At 43.1% G+C, this 19,907-nt stretch overlaps 1 protein-coding gene across 1 annotated transcript in view; it reads left to right on the forward strand.

Moving 5' to 3' along the window:
* Positions 1 to 19,907, forward strand: part of KCNK2 (potassium two pore domain channel subfamily K member 2) — a 164,327-nt gene that overhangs the window by 123,585 nt on the left and 20,835 nt on the right. The window contains exon 6 of the mRNA XM_040427599.1: positions 3,059 to 3,198. Within this exon, the coding sequence (XP_040283533.1) occupies positions 3,059 to 3,198 (140 nt within the window). The remainder of the gene's footprint in view (positions 1 to 3,058; positions 3,199 to 19,907) is intronic.

Consider the following 19,907-nt stretch of genomic DNA (forward strand, 5'->3'; position numbering starts at 1 on the left):
CCTTGAATACAGTTGAACAGTAGCTTTAATTGAATAAACTTGCATCAGAAACAATCTTCAAGCTTTGTCTTGGTCATCAGCAGGTTTTGGCTTAACTTTTTGACAGGCAAACACATTAGGGTCTGCTACATCTGTCACTCTTTGACTCTGCTGTGCTGGCAGGACTAGATAGAAACTTTTCCTTTCTGCTGAACTTTACTTGCGGTAGTCTGACTCTGTCTTATTCTTTGTCTCTATCTTTATCTTTCTCTTTGTCTCTGTATCTTTTATTCCTGTCTTTATTCAGGGAATCTTTACTCTTAGCTTCTCTTTTCTCTTGTTCCAGCAGAGCTGATGGTGCTCTGCTGGTCTAGGCAGGGCTCCCCCAGAAGGGACGAGCTCTCTGCAGCATAATTTAGGAGGGGAAGGCTAGACTGACTTTCACTAACTAACTAAACTCCTCCCTCTCTAAAGAGGGCTGAAATGGACAAAAAGGTTCCATTCCAGATAAACTAGCTCTGCCAATATTGCTGCCATCTGCTGGTGAACCAGGCACATTACATATGACTTAACAGTTGCATAAGAATAAATACACATTGTGCAGGATCTGGAATAAATACACATGATGGCAATAGATCAACTATACGAGATAGAGATGGGGCAAAAAGAGTGGTAATGCCCACTAGCAGGGCGTTACAACTGCAGCAATGATGTGTCCATATGCAAGGCCGGCGTCAGCACCCGGCATACCCGGGCAAGTGCCGGGGCCCACAGCACAGCTGCCAGAGGCCAGAAGCAATGAGCGCTTCCATCAATACAGATGGAAGCGCTCACTGCTGGAGCGCTGGGAGCTGCGGTCCTGTCACTCACCGCTCAGCTCCCCATGCTCCTCCCCTCCTTCAGGCCAGCCGCGCTCTGAATAGTGAAGCAGGAAGACTTCTCCCTGCTCCACCATTAAGCCTGCAGCACGGCTTGCGCTGCCGGCTTGTGTGGGTGGAACGGGACAAGGTGAGTAGTTACTGTTTATTTTTTTTGGTTTTAACACAGAGGGGTCACAGAGGACTTTATTACTATGGAGGCGGCACAGAGGAATTTATTACTATGGAGGGGGCACAGAGGACTTTATTACTATAGAGGGGGCACAGAGGACTTTATTACTATGGAGGGGGCGGGCATAGAGGTCTTTATTACTATGGAGGGGCACAAAGGACTTTATTACTATAGAGGGGGCACAGAGGTCTTTATTACTATGGAGGGGGCACAGAGGTCTTTATTACTATGGAGGGGGCACAGAGGTCTTTATTACTATGGAGGGGGCACAGAGGTCTCTATTACTATGGAGGGGGCACAGAGGACTTTATTACTAAGGAGGGGGCACAGAGGGCATTTCTACTATGGAGGGGGCACAGAGGGCATTACTACTCTGGAGGGGGTACAGAGGGCATTACTAATGTGAAGGGGGCACAAATGGCATTTCTACTATGGAGGGGGCACAGAGCCAGAGCGCATTACTACAATGAAAGGGGCACAGTGGACACTATTACTGTGAAGGGGGCACAATTGGGGATTTCTACTATGAAGGGGGCAAAATGGGGATTATTACTATGAAGGGGGCACAATAGGGATTATTACTGTGAAGGGGCACAGATAGGGCATTACAACTGTGAAAGGGGCACAATGTGGGCATAACTACTCTGAGAGGGCACAATGTGGGCATAACTACTGTGAGGGGGCACACATCTGTACAAAACTAATGTGAGGTTGTACAATGAGGGCAATACTACTGTGAGGGGGTACAATTTTTTAAAAAGTATTGGGGGGGGGGGGGGGTGCCAGAGAAAGGACCTGCCCTGGGTGCCAAACACCGTAGGCATGCCACTGAAGCAGGGAACTATTTGCTCCCTGCTCCACCATTGAGTTGCCAGCACTCCACAGCAGCAGCACAATGTCCTCACACATCGTCCTGCTGATCTGTGTAAGAGGAGGAGCGGGGCAGGCTGGGAATCAGCCTCTGCGTCTCCTACACAGCAGCACGATGTGTCACAGTATCCTGCTGCTGCTAATGGGGAGCGCAGATCATGGCAGGAGTATTTATTGTTTGTTTTTTTCACTTCCTGTGAAGGGACACATCTGGGCATAACCACTGTCAAGAGGGCAAACATTTTTTTTTACTTGGACACCCTCTTTAATTGTTGGTGGTTACCTAAGGTGCCCTAACACATAAGAATAAAGTGGGCCAAATTCACCAATTTCACCAGGAGTGGCCGACTGTCTTTTGTGAATAGGGGGCACGCTGACTCTTTCCCAGTAGATGATGTTGGAGGAAAGAAGGGCATGCTGAATTTAAATGCCTGATCCTTTTGTTCTGGTCAGCAATGAGCAGATAGATAGATAGTATAGATTAGATAGATAGATAGATAGATAGATAGATAGATAGATAGATAGATAGATAATGTAGATATAATAGATAATGTAAAATAGATAGATAGATAGATAGATAGATAGATAGATAGATAGATAGATAGATAGATAGATCTAGCACCTCACATTACACTAATCAATGCAAGGCTCTTATGTGGCATTTTTATCTATGTCTATCAAAAGAACAATACAGTGGAGAATACTGTTATCTCAGTTCTACACCTACTATTATACAAGTAGATAACATCTTCCCCTAACAGCAGCAGTAGACAGTGGATTACCTATCTATATAGGAGGACAATATGTTGTATTTAATTGTCCATGGTATAGTACTGCTGAAATGAAAAAGAAAAACAGTGAAAAAATGTTATATGAATATTGAGTTAAAAATAATAATAATTGCCCTTTTAGGCGGAAGTGTCCCTTTAACTGGAATACCAAGTAATGTAGAGTATTGACCCATACAATTGTCCAGTACTGTTTTTTTGTTGAGGTTGGCTTCCATTATTATCTAGTCTTGGCCCACCATAGATCCTTTAGTCCTCTGACTGACCAGTCCAACAACTATAGTCCATGCATTTTAATTTCTGAATTGTTTCTAGGTGTTAACCACATTTGCCATCCATTCTAATCACTTGGTAACCCAATCTTCTTCTAGGTGGGTCGGATGTTGAGTACCTTGATTTCTACAAGCCTGTGGTCTGGTTCTGGATATTGGTGGGCCTTGCCTATTTTGCTGCTGTGCTTAGCATGATTGGCGACTGGCTCAGGGTGCTTTCAAAAAAGACCAAGGAAGAGGTAAGTGAAAAAAGCAACAATAAAAAACAATAATCAAGAGAAATAGATGTTTCTACGTGCCTCTTACTGATCTTTTTGAACTATTTGCCTTATATGAGGGCTTCCTGCACTTGGGATTAAGGACTTGTTTGGTTTGCTGATCCCATTGTTACCTCCATCTAGGCATGTGAGGGCATAACCTCGGAATATTATTTAAAGGGGTTATCCAACATTATATCAGACCTCACAGAGTGGCTGACCCACAGTGGTGATCATACTTACCTACCTGGTCCCTACCTCTAGGTCTGCGTCAGGTCTGACAAAATGTTGGATAACCTCTTTAATGTACAGTATTCAGTGGAGTTTAAATTTTGTTATCTTCATTTCGAGAGGTTGGTTGAAATGGTCCTCCAGGGGGTCATCCACTGCTCCAACCACACAGGGTCTATTAGGTGGTGGCAGAAAAACATCCAAGGCTGCCAAAGGAGAACAGATCCTTGCCTTCAATATCTGCCACATGACTCTCTTGTTGGGTCCTTGTGACCTCCCAAACTCTACTGACTCTTCCCCCACTCTCTGGCGTGCTCCTTGTAGAACTCTACAGTTCTTTCCACCAACCCAACCCCACGTTACACTAACGGTGGCCCCTTACCTCTGACTCTGCCTTCCATCCCCACTTCATCCCCACAGAATTGAACCAGCAGCCCTCCTCCTGTAACCGGATGCTTGATACTCTAAATTGAAGAACTCATTGGGCGAGATTTATCAAACTGGTGTCAAGTAGAACTGGCTTAGTTGCCTATAGAAACTAATCAGATTCCACCTTTCATTTTCCAAAGGAGCTGTGAAATATGAAAGGTGGGATCAGATTGGTTGATATGGGCAACTAATCCAGTTTTACTTTACACCAGTTTGAAAAATCTCCCCCATTGTGTTTCACCTTGTGTAACTGCTGCCTGTGGCATAGATAGAAGAGAGGGAGATCAATGGAAGTGACCAAAATGTTCCCCTATTATTCATTATTCATGGTTTTACCACCTGTCACAGAAAGGCCTGGTTTTTGTTGCCCCCTCCACCCCTTTCCACAATCTTTGGGTTCCTTTGCTTATTATAAGTGTCAGCAAAATAGGGAAATAGATAATAGATAGATACAGTAGATATATAGATAGCAAGATAGATATGAGATAAATCGATAGGTAGATACACTGCCTGTCCAAAAAAAAAGTCTCCACCAAAAAAAAAGTCTCCACCAAAAAAAAAGTCTCCACCAAAAAAAAAGATCACACACTCTAATATTTTGTTGGACCGCCTTTAGCTGTGATTACGGTAGGGATCGACCGATTATCGGTTTTACCGATATTATCGGCCGATATTGAGGATTTTGAGGATATTGGGAACACAGATCGCGCTGCTCTCAGCGCTCTCTGTGTTCCCTCCGCAGCACAGGGGAGAAGGAAGCAGTGTCTCCCTCCCCCTGTGCTGCTGCTGCTGCCGCTGCCGCCAATGAGGGGATAGAACATAAGAGGAGGGGAGGGGCTGTGGCCACCGCTCCACCAATGAAGATAAGTCTTTCATTAATTCATATACAGGAGGCGTGAGCTGGCTGCAGAATCACATAGCCGGCTCCCGACCTCTATGAGCGGTACTACCTGCGGTCCGCGGTAGTTAACCCCTTAGGTGCCGTGGATCGCAGCTACCGCTCATAGAGGTCGGGAGCCGGCTATGTGATTCTGCAGCCAGCTCCCGCCTCCTGTATATGAATGATTGAGAGACTTATCTTCATTGGTGGCGCAGTGCGCCCCCCCCCCCCCCGAGCCCCCTAGTATTAATCATTGGTGGCGCAGTGCGCCCCCCACCCCCATCCCAATAGTAAAAACATTGGTGGCGCAGTGCGCCCCCCCACCCAGTATTAATCATTGGTGGCAGTGGCCACAGGGTCCCCTCTCCCCTGCTCCTCCGATCGGAGCCCCAGCTGTGTAATCCTGGGGCTCCGATCGGTTACCATGGCAGCTAGGACGCTATTGAAGCCCTGGCTGCCTTGTTCAGCTCCCTGCTGCTGTGTGCACAGAGCAGCAGGGACAGTGTGAGCTCCTATTCACCCTAATAGAGATCTATCAGGGTGAATGGGACAAGGGTTCTAGTCCCTAAGGGGGCTAAAAGTTAATAAAAATAAAAAAAAACACAAAAATATTAAGTATAAATGAAAAAGATTTACAAAAAAATAATAATAATAATACACGTTAACAATAAACATATTAATTTTCAGCAGATTTGTGTAGGAAACATTTTTTTTTCTCAAAAATGAAAATTCCCAGAATATCGGTATAAATTATCGGCTATCGGCCTGAAAGTTCACAAATTATCGGTATCGGCCCTAAAAAATCAATATCGGTCGATCCCTAGATTACGGCACACATTCGCTGTGGCATTGTTTCGATAAGTTTCTGCAATGTCACAAGATTTATTTTCATCCAGTGTTGCATTCATTTTTCACCAAAATCTTGCATTGATGATGGTAGAGTCTGACTGCTGCGCAAAGCCTTCTCCAGCACATCCCAAAGATTCTGAATGGGGTTAAGGTCTGGACTCTGTGGTGGCCAATCCATGTGTGAAATTGATGTCTCATGCTCCCTGAACCACTCTTTCACAATTTGAGCCCGATGAATCCTGGCATTGTCATCTTGGAATATGCCTGTGCCATCAGGGAAGAAAAAAATCCATTGATGGAATAACCTGGTCATTCAGTATGTTCAGTTAGTCAGCTGACCTCATTCTTGGAGCACATACTGTTGCTGAACCTAGACCTGACCAACTGCGGCAACCCCAGATCATAGCACTGCCCCCACAGGCTTGTACAGTATTCACTAGGCATGATGGGTGCATCACTTCATCTGCCTCTCTTCTTACCCTGATGCGCCCATTACTCTGGAACAGGGTAAATCTGGACTCATCAGACCACATGTACTTTTTCTATTGCTCCAGAATCCAATCTTTATGCTCCCTAGCAAATTGAAGCCTTTTTTTCTGGTTTGCCTCACTGATTAGTGGGTTTCTTACGGCTACACAGCTGTTTAGTCCCAATCCCTTGAGTTCCCTTCGCATTGTGTGTGTGGAAATGCTCTTACTTTCACTATTAAACATAGCCCTGAGTTCTACTGTTGTTTTTCTTCGATTTGATTTCACTAAACGTTTAAGAGATCGCCGATCACGATCATTCAGGATTTTTTTTCCCGCCACATTTCATCCTCGAATACAATGGGTTCCCACTATCCTTCCAGGTTTTAATAATGCGTTGGACAGTTCTTAACCCAATTTTAGTAGTTTCTGCAATCTCATTAGATGTTTTCTCTGCTTGATGCATGCCAATGATTTGACCCTTCTCAAACAGACTAACATCTTTTCCACGACCACGAGATGTGTCTTTCGACATGGTTGTTTAAGAAATGGGAAGCAACTCATTGCACCAGTTGGGGTTAAATAACTTATTGCCAGCTGAAAGATAATCGCCCATGCAGTAATTATCCAATAGGAGGCTCATAACTATTTGCTTAGTTAAATCCAGGTGGCAACTTTTTTTTTGGACAGGCAGTGTATTAGATAGATATGAGATAGATAGATAGATAGATATTAGATAGATAGATGTGAGATATATAGATAGATAGATAGATAGATAGATAGATAGATAGATATGAGATAGATAGATAGATAGATAGATAGATAGATAGATCTATAAATAAATAAATAGATAGATAGATAGATTTTGCACATAATTTTTCTATCTATCTATCTATCTTACAATGGCCGGTTTTCTAGCTCTTCCCCGGTTAGTAATGGTCACTATATGTAGGAGGCAGCAGATTTTTTTCTGCGTGTTTTAGAGCTCGCTCTGTACAGTAAGTGCCAAGATGATTTGATGCGCTACATTTGCATTTCCTCGGTGACTGCTGTTCATCGCCTTATGTTATATATGCACGACAACCGCTTCAGATGGGGAATAAGCCTGAAATTAATGTAATATAATAAAATGGGTTTGGCACTAATCTAAATTCGTAAATAAATGATGCAGAAACTCACACCTCGCATGTACTCCGGAATATTGTGCTGATAAATGTGGCACTGGTTTTATCATTTTCTAAAGCTATTTCAGGTTATTGTTTAACAGTGTTTTCTGCTGAGGGTTTAGGGAATGTTGTTAATAGATGTATACTTTAGATAGATAGATAGATAGATAGATAGATATGAGATAGGAGATAGATAGATAGATAGATAGATAGATATGAGATAGAGAGATAGAGAGATAGATAGATAGATAGATAGATAGATGATAGATAGATACATAGATACATAGATAGATATGAGATAGATACATAGATGTGAGAGAGAGAGAGAGAGAGAGAGATACATAGATAGATAGATAGATACATAGATAGATAGAGATAGATAGATATGGGATAGATACATAGATGTGAGAGAGAGATAGATAGATAATAGATAGGATATGGATAGATATGAGGTAGATAGATATTAGATAGATTAAAAAAAACTTTTTGGGGGGTCATTTATCAAACTGGTGTAGTATAGAACTGGCTTAGTTGTCCATAGCAACCAATCCGATTCCACCTTTCATTTTTCAAAGGAGCTGTGAAAAATAAAAGGTGGCATCTGATTGGTTGTTATGGACAACTAAGCAAGTTCTACTTTACACCATTTTGATAAATCTCCCCCTTTATTTATACCCCAAAGTCATCCAATCCAAAATTGATGGTTGCAGATTGTACCTAGCTCCTCTAGACATGTGTCAGGGTTACAGTGGTTGATCCAGTTAGGAAGGTGAGAAAGCAGCAGCCATTAAATGTCCCAAGGAGAGAAGGTCCTTATCTCCCACTACAAAATGCATCAGAGATGGTTGTTCTGTCTTCATACACGTTCACACAGTGTGCCGTCTGACATTCAGCATAAACCATTCCTGTCTTCCAAATAAGAGGACTGTTCTTTGTAGTCTAACTTGTTTATTGGTCAACAGGTTGTACTCTCTGCGTGAGTGAGAGATTGTACAAGTGTGCGATTGATTGATAAAACAAGATTGTTGATTGGCAAAAAAGGAGTATTTGATTGATAAAACTATAAGAATACAAATAACATGTATAAGTATTAAGCATAGCATGTACTATAACATTTGCATTAACAGTATTAACAGCTCCCTGAATAACAATTACAACTAGCTGAACAGCTCTGCATAACATAATATCCCTGAAACAAAGGTAAATCTCTCACCAGATATGCTTTTACAAGGATGATGGAGTTTGAGAAGGAGATATGCAGAACGACAGCTCTGCTGATGTGTGCTGGAGACTGGAGGCTTCTCTTTCCCACAATGCTTTGCACCACCCACAATGCAGTAGTCTTTGTAACAGGAAAAACAAGTGTAATACAACTTAACACCGCTAGATGGTACTGTAACCACATTAATCACTACAGAAATACCAAGACTCTGGCAGACGTGATCTGTAATGATTTTAAACTCTGCTGGGCAGAACAATGGTAGAGCAACAGCATCTCACTTCAAAATAATGAAGATCTGAAGTAGGATGCTGCTGCTCTTTTGGTTTTCATAGGGTTAAAGGTTATGATGACCCACCGGGGCGGGGCAGTAGTGGTTCTGATCTCAGGGGGTTAGAGAATCTGGAGAAAACTGAGGGTCACGCCATGGAGGTTACTGCTTGAAATTAAAGCTCCATTCGTCTCAAGTAGTTTTGGAGACCTTAGAAAGCCCGGTTAAACCAGGTCAACAAATCTCTGACCAAACATGGATGTTCAGTTCCGCTGTTCACCATGTATATGCTCCCTGCTCGGATAATTACTTTAATTTTCTCTGATTACCTCAGAGGTCCACTAATCGTTCGAATATTACAATGATATTCTACAGCCGCAATCTCTCTTTTTAATGACTATTTTACACTGCAGTTTTATTCTATACAATCAAGCTACAGAAATTACTTTTTAGGATCCAATTACATTTTTTAGACTCTTTATGAGTTTTTCTGCCTCACTCTGCACATACGGAGTACCATTCCCACATGGTCATGGACATTCTTCTACTCTGAGGGGAGGTCCACGAGCATATTTTTTTTTTCTGCTGCAAATCTGTATATGTTACATGAGGATTTACCACTCTACACTGAAAGGGGTAAAATAGGCTGTGAAAATACACAACAGAAGTCGTCGTACTGTTGATTTTAAAATCCACACCCTGGGTCAACTTAAAAATATTAAATTATGCAATATGCAAAAATTTTCTAAAAATTATGTGGCAGGTATCTTTCAAATTGAAGTTTAATATGCAAAAAAAAAAAAAGCTAGTTGGAGTGAATTGCGTTTAATTTATTGAAAGGTCCATAGCTCTTAAAGGGGTTATCCCATGATTAATTTAAAGTATGAAAATCATACAGTACATGACAATCTGTTTCTCATAAAGCCAGGACCAGCCCTGCACCGCACATGTATCCAGAGATCTCCCCAGTCATTACTAGATTTATTTCAAGTTCGCAGCTCAGGGAGCGTGTCCTTTCTCAGGAGACATATACTTTCTCAGGAAGTGTGTCTTTTCTGTTTGCAGTGCTCTCCCTGTAACTGTCACACCATCTACCAGTGGATTGGGGTGGTGGCAGTTGAAGGATGTGCACCACCTCAGTGATGTTACAGAGGTGGACAGAAAAATAACGAAAAGTATAAACAGCAGGTGGTGCTATACAGATACATTTTATTGAATGGCTATACTAAATTTATTATTACATTATTACATGCAGTTACAAAAATTTGAAAAATGTTTGGAAAATGTGGAATATTTTTTGTGTGATTAAGTTTGACGTATTCTGGACTGTTCTACCGTCAGGAAATAAAATATACCGCTGCTATGAGGAGGCATAGATTTGCACCAAAATCTGTACCGTTTTCTTGCTTTAGTATTAATAAATGTGTGTAAAATATTTAGGCCGTGCCCTCTGACTAATCTCTGCTCAAAAAGCTTGATTCCATACTTGTTGCTTAATCTACTAAAAGCTGATTGAGGGAGGATCGAGTGTTCAGGTGTTTGGGCAGTTGTATGGACCCACATCTTTCTCTCCACATCCCCAGTGGTGCCTAGCTTGTAAGCAGGTCACACCTTACAGAAGAGATCTTTTTGTCCAGGAGTTGTGCCACTATAGGTGGTACTGGCAAAGAACAGGAACAATGCATGTGCCAGTCGTATGGCCGTTCACAGAAGATTATCATGCCCTGGCTGGTCAGACTATCAGAGAGGAGGGCCGAACGAATTAGGGGTCTGGTTCATCATCCAATCAGAAAGCTGTGGGGGATTTAAATCAGAGACTGACTCTAAGTGGGGGTGGAGGTGGGGGGCCGGGGGGTGTGGGGGGGAGGAGTCCTAGGCGATGTGTAAGAGGCGCATGGGAATTTATTGTCCTGTGCACCATGGGGAAGGGGGGGGGCTTGTTTTTCTGCTGCGGGGTCCGACCTAGAATTTGGGAGAGGGGCGGGAGGGCCTGGCCACTTGTCGCAATTCTGTAAATGTCACGTATACTAACATGGAATGTCCGCGGATTGGCGGACAAACTTAAACGGAGGGTGGTATATGATATCATCTCTAGACATTTACCTGCTATTGTGGGGTTGATTGAGACACATTTTACTGCTGAAAAATTGAAATATATGCGACGCAATACGAGTACCACTCCCACTACTCTGCCTATTCACGAGGTGTCAGTGTTTACATACATAGGAATGTGGATTATGATCCATATGATCAATGGATTGATAAAGAGGGAAGATTTGTATTCCTATATGGCCGGTGGAAGGGACTGGTATGCGTACTTGCGTTTGTATATATTCCTCCCCCTTTCTCCTCGGAAGTACTTAGGAAACCTGCAGAGTATTTATGTAAGTGGGATCCGTGTCCTATATTAGTGTCGGGAGACTTTAACTCTATTATGGATAATAAGGACAGGGTATCCGAGTATAGCGGAAGAGGGAGTATTAATGATCAACCCACGATCCTTAGCGGGATCTGCCAGGAGATGGGTCTTATAGATGTGTGGCAGTTCTTGTACGGGAAAAAAACGGCCTTCTCCTGCTTTAGTAGATCTTGCAGGGCCATGTCTAGGATAGATCTATTTCTAGCAAGTGCAGAATTTTTGGAACTGATTTAAAAAATGAAGTACGAACCACATGGTATATCTGATCATACTCCAATGTTAGTTTCGAGGGCTGACTCTCTACCCCCTGTGGGGAAAAAACCCTTTAGGTTAAACCCACATTAGATACAGGTGGTCGGTGACCAAGAAAAAAATTGGGAAAGACATTTCAGAATTCTGGGCACTAAATTATGGATCCACACACATACACTATGTGTGGGATTCCTTGAAGGCCATGATAAGAGGGGCATATAGTATGAGGATTATGCGGAAAAGGGCGGAATATGCTAATACTGAAAAGGAATTGGTAGAGAGGGTCGGGGTGCTTGAGGCGGTCTTGGCTAAACAAAATGAGAATGGCACTCGATCATTACTAATGGAGGCAAAGAGGGAATACCAGACTTTTCTTTATGAAAAGGCGCAACATAGACGCTTTTTTGCTGGACAGCAAGATTTCTTTGAGAAAGGCAAGACAGGTAGAATGCTGGCATCGGTGATTGCTAGTCAAAGGGCCCAAATCCCAATAAAGGAAATAAAACTCCCAACGGGTGTACTAACTAATGACAGCTTTAAAATCAAAACCGCAATCGTAGAACACTTCACTAAAGTATAACGGTCGGACCTCGGGGTGGATGACGGAGCCCAGGCTCTTTTCTTAGAAGGTATGGCACTCCCTTGCCTTTCCGGGCAAGATGGTGCCAAATTAAATTTGCCACTCTCTCTTGAAGAGGTGGAGAAAGCTGTTGACAGTATAAAGGGCAATACGGCTCCGGGCAGGGATGGCATACCTTTTGAATTTTACAGAGCATATCGTAAAACCGTATTGCCTCTTCTTTTGCAAATGTTTAATGAATCTTGGAGGAGTGGTTCACTCCCCCCCTCCTTGAGGGAAGCCTCCATTTCCTTAATCCTGAAGAAAGATAAAGATAAGACAGAGGTGGGGGCGTATCGCCCTATTTCGCTACTTAACACCGATTACAAGATACTAGCGAAAGTGCTTGCAAATAGGTTAAGGGGGGTTGTTCACCGTCTGATCCATTCGGATCAGACGGGTTTTATCCCAAAACGAGACATACAATCTAATATCCGCAGGGCCTTTCTTAATGTATATGTTGGGGAGGGAGAGGATCGCTCCATCCTGTCTTTGGATGCCGAGAAGGCCTTTGACAGGGTGGAGTGGCCCTTCCTGTGGGTGACTTTGGATAAAATGAACTTGGACGAACATTTCATTAAATGGATACAGTTACTTTATTCGGATTCTAGGGCCAGGGTTAAGATAAATGGGATCGACTCGGAACAGCTCCCCCTACAGCGAGGTACTCGGCAGGGTTGTCCCATTTCACCTCTGATATTTGCCCTGGCTCTGGAACCTCTCGCCTGTAAAATCCGGCAGTCTAATCAGATCGTAGGATTTGGGGGGAGAGGAGAGGAAGATAGGATTAGTCTATACGCAGACGACATTCTGGTATTCCTGAGGCAGGGATGGAAGGCCGTTACACCTGTTATTAATATCTTGAAATAATATGGGGCGATATCGGGGTATAAAGTAAACTGGGATAAATCTGAACTTCTCCCTCTGGTCCGAGTGCCCCCTGATAGGCCCTTAGGCATTAAGGTTCTTGGATTAAATGATTCCATCCGATATCTGGGTATCAGCATAAGTGCGGACCTGTCTCGATATAATTCCTTAAATATAACTCCTATGGTTAATAAGATCAGGGAGAAGATCCGGTCTTGGCAGAAGCTGCCCTTGTCACAGGAGGAAAGGATTGCATTGATTAAGATGGTGGTCCTCCCTATTGCATTATACCCTCTGACAGCATGCCCGATATGGATTGATGATTCCACTTTTGGGTTAGTGGACAAATTGATGAACGACTTAATCTGGGGGATGGAAAGGGTTAGGATTAAGCAAAAATATCTCTGTATATCGGAGAGAAGGGGTGGCCTTTCTCTTCCATTCCTCCAGGGATATTATATTGCAGCACAGATAAAGTGGTGTTTGGGAGGGGGGAGGGCAGAAAGCCAGGCCGCTTTGTTGTTGGGTATCCTCTTAAGGGATTTCCAGGGGCCATATGGGGACATTTTTTCTGTCTTGGAGACTGGTCATTTGGACATGAGGAAAAAACTATGTTTGATTAGCGATACGCTAAACAAGGTTTGGAATAAGATAAAAAAATTACTGGGTGAGACATTCCCTACTCATTTTACTCCACTTTGGCACAATTATAATTTAAAAGAATTTAAGTCAATTGTACATTATAAATATTGGAATTCATGCGGAATTAACTGCTTAACTCATATAACATCACATGGTAATATTATTCCCTTAGATGAATTAATAAAAGGTATACCGTCCTTTGTAGATAGATATAGGTATGCACAAATTAGTCACGCATATATGAGCACTCAGGATAAAAGTTTATTGGCCATTAGGACAAGCCCCTTCTTGGATTATTGTTTTAGATCTAAGGATACTCAACTTACACTCTCTCAAATATATCATAAACTTCGGGACTGTTTGGGGGAAATAACCACGTTTAAAAGTGAGGGAGGCTGGGAAGCTGAATTGGGCGAGGGGAACAGCTTGGAATGGGATATCGTATATCAAAACATAAAAAAGTATCGATCTCTCAGAAATATAGATTGATACAGTTCAAGATTGTTCACCGCCTATACTACTCCCCCTCCTTCCTCGCCAAGATATACAAGGAAAGGAAGGACCTGTGCTGGAAATGTTCATCAGAAAATGCGGAGTTAAGTCACTTACTATGGAATTGTCCGGAAGTGTGGGGGTATTGGACTAGTATTTATGAGGAACTATATGAAAGATATAAGATCAAATTGAAGCAAAGTTTTACGCAGGCAATATTGGGTCTTTTCCCCCGCTCTGAGCTGACCCCCTATCAATTACGAGTTAGCATGGAAGGTTTTATGGTCGCAAAGGCCTTGATAATTAAACATTAGGGTACGAAGAATAGTCCTAGTTTCTATGAATGGAGGGCTCGGCTAGACACTATTGAGGCCTATAGAAGAGTGGCAAGGAAATTGGAGTGATGGCTCCCCGACGGGGCAGGCTCCCTTACTCGTTTCAGGCCCCCAAGATCCCTTATACTGGGAATTTTTGGAAACAGAAATCAAGGTAGATATTAAAATGCGGACGGACCCCGCAGTAGGGAAACAAAAGGGATGGGGTGAGTTAAAAGGAACAAGTGTATTAACTTGTATAAAGTATATTTGTAAATTTTAATTGGTTGATATGAGAACTTGTATATTTGTTCCAGAAAATAATAAAGGATTAAAAAAAAAAAAAAAAAGAGAGACTGACTCTAAGTCAGTGCCTCTGATTCTGTATGTGTCCTGGTTCCAGTATCTTTATATGCACATGGTGCTAATTTGAACTCCTGGTGAACTGACTTTGGTTTATCTCTAGATTAACTCATTGTCTTATTGATTTGGTACCTGCTAACCCTACTGACTCTGACCCGGCTTGCTGACTACTCTTCTCTACTCCAGTAAGCTCGAACCCATTTTCTACCACCATACCCCACAGACATAACCTGGGTCTCTAGCAGCCAAGTCCATCTAGCCTTGCAGCAGGCTCTGGTGAAGAACCTAGGGGTAGCCTTAATTTCTACTACCGGGAGTGGTAAGGGTAGATCAGTAGCAGTTTTTGTGTTTTGCTGGCTGTTGATCTGGATGGTGACCTTTTTTCCTTTCATACTCCCTTTGGCTTGTGTTGCTTGGTTCTCCTTAGCGTGGCAGCAATGACGATGGCTGTAGCTGTGGTTAGCAGCACAGCTTCCTTTCCATGTGGCGCAATAACGCACAATCTGCACAGTCTGCAACAGACATCTTCAGGTTGCAATATCTCTGACTTTACAACCACTGCACAATCGGTAGTACATTTACTATAGTGTTTGCGACTGGTTTTAGTCTAAAAAATGCTGTTTTAGACAGTCTTATTTTTTTGTTGCATTTACTACTGAAATTGTGCCTGTTTTTGAAACTTTTGAGCCTTGTTCGCCTAATTGAATTTTTTTTTAACTAATTCAGAACTTTTCTAACTTTTGCGACTTTTTTCCAATCTATTTATGGAGGCGCATCTTTCTTTTGTCTGTCACAAAACCAGTCTCATTTCCAGGGCTGCTGTACGTGTCTTTGTCTGCTTTCAGTGGTGAAGTACGACTTTTTTTGCATGAAAAGTCGCACTCTTCCAGGAGACATGCGATTTTTATCCACAAAGGTGGAACTAAAAAAAAGGGGGAGAGAGGAGGCAGCGCCTCATGTGTGGTACAGTAGCAAAATAGCTTCTAGCAAGATAATAAAATTGCACTTACCAGAAAGTGTTGTGATGAGGTCACAACAGCTCAGAATGCCTTGCTGGTAAATTATCCCGACCAGCATCCAGGGGTTGCCTTGCTGCGGCCTTGGCTTATGACCCCGGAGCACACCCGGCCACTGTCTGTGACGCCCCCTTTTACCGACAGAAGCGCGCCCAAATTGTGTTTTAAATAGAACCTCATGTCTGTATGTACAGTATGTTCAGCAGAATATTGTCCTGATGAAGGGAGCTATACGCCCTTGAAACACCAATAAAAGTATTTGGATATTATCCACCTCGTCTGTGACATCTTGCCAAGCAGCGCCAACAGAAGTGGCTCCAGAATCTTCTTTTCGCTTTTATCCACAAAGATGAGACTTTTTCATGCGCAAATAAATTAGACCATATGAACCTGAAAAGTAACCACCAGAGGTCAGACTAATAAAAACACGCCAAGTCTGATTCACCAACGGTTGTGTGACTTTTAATAAGTACTCAGCAAAAGAAAGACAGATGAATGAAATACGCCAGTCTAATTTTATGGCCAAAAACAGATGAGCTTGATACAGTAAATTTGCCCCACTATTCTCAGTCATGGTATACCCTTCCACACAGCACACATTGCACACCGTCTCTCTCACAGGGTTTCTTGCAGCCTGCAGGCTGGCTGGTCTTTGTAACAGGCCTGTCTCTAAGGCAGACCTTGGCTATTTCCAGGATGCACGGACTAGGTGGCTTCTCTCTACCTCTCAACTACACTGTAGTACTCAGCTTCAGTTGTGTTAGCAAACCCTGAGGTGTTGCAACTTGATTACCAGTATCAATCACCTCCACATATCTAGCTAACTATTCGCAGGATAAATGCTGTCTTGGTTCCCAGCAGCAGCACCTACTCACTCTTCCATCTCCTGGATGCTACTGACCATGAGGCCTGCAGAGCACTAATATCTTTGCTATGTGCTCCTAGTTTTCTCCCACATACTTAAAGGGAACCTGTCATCGGAAAAACCCATCCCAAACCGCCGGCAGTACCTTCAAGTAGCCGGCAGTGAGTTTCGAATGATGATTTTCTTACTGCATTCTGATGAGGCAGGAGTATGAAAAACGTTATTTTATCCTCCGTCCGTGCTATTTTCAAGTCAAGCTTGAAGTCAAGGGGGCAGCGGCCTCTTTGCTTCAAGTAAAGGTAACCACACACCCTTCCCTGCCCCTTCACTGTGACTGACAGCGCTTATCCCCGACAGCCAGCTGTCAGTCACAGTGAAGAGGCAGGGAAGGGGGCGCTTAGCTCGCCATGGCAAATCCCTATCCATATACACTCGATTCCACCCAGTTCCCATTGTGCCCTCCCACAGTAATAGTGTTCCTTTATGCCCCCACTCAGTACGGATGTTCCCTTATTGCCTCCCCTTACAATAGTTAGTGCTCCCCAGAAAGTAATAGTGCCCCTATAGTGTCCGTCACACAGTAATGTTGTACCCTCAGTGCCCCTGAAACATTATACTGCCCCCTTACTTCCCCCACACAGCGTATAGGTCATTAATATCAAAAAGCTGTAATAGCCCTTTAAGCTTTCCGTTCCCAGTTTACTATGTGATACTGTTGTAGCTTCTCATTAGTATATCTTCTTAATCAGTAGGGTCAGCGATCTCATACCGTGGTATTAGGGCTTATTGTTAAACTATTGTCACTCGTCTTTCCTCCGTAAGACGCTCATGATGAGCTCGGATGATTAGTTGCTCCTGATTGAGGTAGTTATTTCCATCATTTCATCGCACCTGTTGTGGTTTGGAAGTCTCAAGGCAATCTTGTATCTCATTAAGTGTGACTGATGGACCAGAAGCCAACTGCCGCAGAAAGGGAAAAATCTTACATCCCAGAATGAAAACAAGATATAATCAATGAAAAGGATGACCGTAAATACCGCGACTCGTCACTAACATTATTCTCTTACTGACAAAATGCCAACAAACTGCAGATCAGCAGAGGCGAAAAGACTCATGTAAAAAGTGAGGACAAAAAGCAGTCGACACTTGACTGTTTGAAAAATGTCTTCAGAAAGTAATTCCAGGAAGCTACTCCTCTAACCCTAACCAATCCCTATCCATATAGACTCAATTTGCATAAAGGCACATTTTCAGATATATACAAGGACATTATATACTCTATCTGTCTGTCTATCTATTCAGGCCACATCTAAACTTGCGGCATCTGCCATGAGGCAAGATGAGCACCTTGCCTCAGGCGGCGAAAGACCTGCTTCTGAAGAGGCAGCAGTTCAGCCTCATAGGCCGCAGGCCACTAAGCCTGAAGCCTATGAGGCAGTAGAATGGCACAGGAGGTCAAAGTAATGTCATGGCAGCCTCCTCCATAGGGATGTGGGAATTCATTGCGAACAGGCACAGATATATTTTTTTTCTTATATGTTGGCAGTATTGGGGGCACTAAAGGGTGGGCATTATATATTACCACTACAAGGGGGAATTATACTATGAGGGGGAAGCACAATATATATTTCCACTACAGGGGGGTATTATACTTCATAGGTACTACAGAAGTTGGAGAGTGTTATATATACTACCACTACGGGGGATCATTATACTACAGGCAAATCTTCAGATATATACAGGGCCATTGTGTAATCTATCTGTCTAGTCTGTCTGTGTCTGTCTAATCTATCTACCATTTTTCTATAGTTCATACAAAGTAAAAATGGAGATTTATGGTACAAGAGTCCAAACTAACAAAAAAAGAAGGGTCGCTGTTTTACAGGATTCATCCAAAACAAATAAAAAATCTCCCAGCATTCTAACGGTTATGCAGAAAAATGTATATTTATTCACTTGTGCCCATAAAGCGATGTTTCAGTTCCCACCTGGAGCTTTTTTCTATCTCTATCTATCTATCTCATATCTATTATCTATCTATCTATCTATCTATCTATCTATCTATCTATCTATTTATCTATCTATCTCATATCTATCTATCTATCTATCTATCTATCTATCTATCTATCTATCTCATATCTATCTCTCATATCTATCTATCTATCTATCTATCTATCTATCTATCTATCTACCTACCTATTATCTATCTATATCTCATATCTATCTCATATCTATCTATCTATCTATCTATCTATCTATCTATCTATCTATTTATCTATCTCATATCTATCTCATATCTATCTATTGTAGGAGAGTACCTGGGGTGGTGGTAAACGGGAGGTACGTGCCAGCGGGGGTCCTGGCCCCGCTGGAGTAAGAGCCGGAAAAGTGCATTTTGCAGCGGTTACGCTGTTAACAACGGATCCGGGCCGGCTCTTATTGGGAGCAGGCAGATATGCGGGCGGGTGCCTGTCTCCCCACGGTCCAGGCCAGGTTTTGCAGGGAAGGGTTAAAACCTGACCAGCAACAAGGGTGTGGTGCACAGTGTGGAGCTTCTGTGTTCTCTGGCTGTGAGAGTGAGAAGTGGAGGTGAGCTGGGCTGCGTGCTGAGGCCTGTAAAGGAGTGTGCAGGGACCCGCAGCTGAATCCAGGAGGGATCCATGTCCTGTGGCTAGGAGCCGGACCCATGGACTTACTTCCCCAAGGAAAAAAGGTGACATTACTCCTGGCTTTAAATAGACTTTGCTTTATGTGACTGAAACAGGCCTCAAGCAGCCTGCAGCAGGGACTTGCTGTGTTTGAACTATTATTTTGCTGTGTGTGACCACCCTCCCTATGAACTGCACCGTCTTTCACAAATATGCACCGTGTGAATAAACAAAGCATTGTGTTTTACACTAAGACCGGTCTGTGATGCCTCTATACTGCACTCGCTACCACTGCCTACCAGAGCGGATCCCCACAATTGGTGGCTTCAGCGGGCAAACAGCAGTGAGGCCGAAAAATTGTGTTGTTTGAACTGTACGTCATATATTAAGCCGGCAAGTTTTGTGGCTCCAGATAAGATGGAGGAAGCCATTAGACACTTGGTGCAAAGTAATGAGGAGGCTACTCGGAGACATGAGGAAGCCCTGAGAGACCAGCGGCAGTTGAATAGTCTACTGGCCCAGCAACTGGCGACTATGCAGGAGTCCATGCGTGTGTTACAACAACAAGCCGTCCAAGGGGGAACCGCAGTCCTACCTGCTGCCCGGGATAAGGTGCGCTCAGCGTTAAGAAAGATGGGCCCCGAGGATGATATCGAGGCGTTCCTGATGGTCTTCGAACGCA

This window comes from Bufo bufo, chromosome 4 (genome assembly GCF_905171765.1).
Source record: "Bufo bufo chromosome 4, aBufBuf1.1, whole genome shotgun sequence".
NCBI lineage: Eukaryota > Metazoa > Chordata > Amphibia > Anura > Bufonidae > Bufo > Bufo bufo.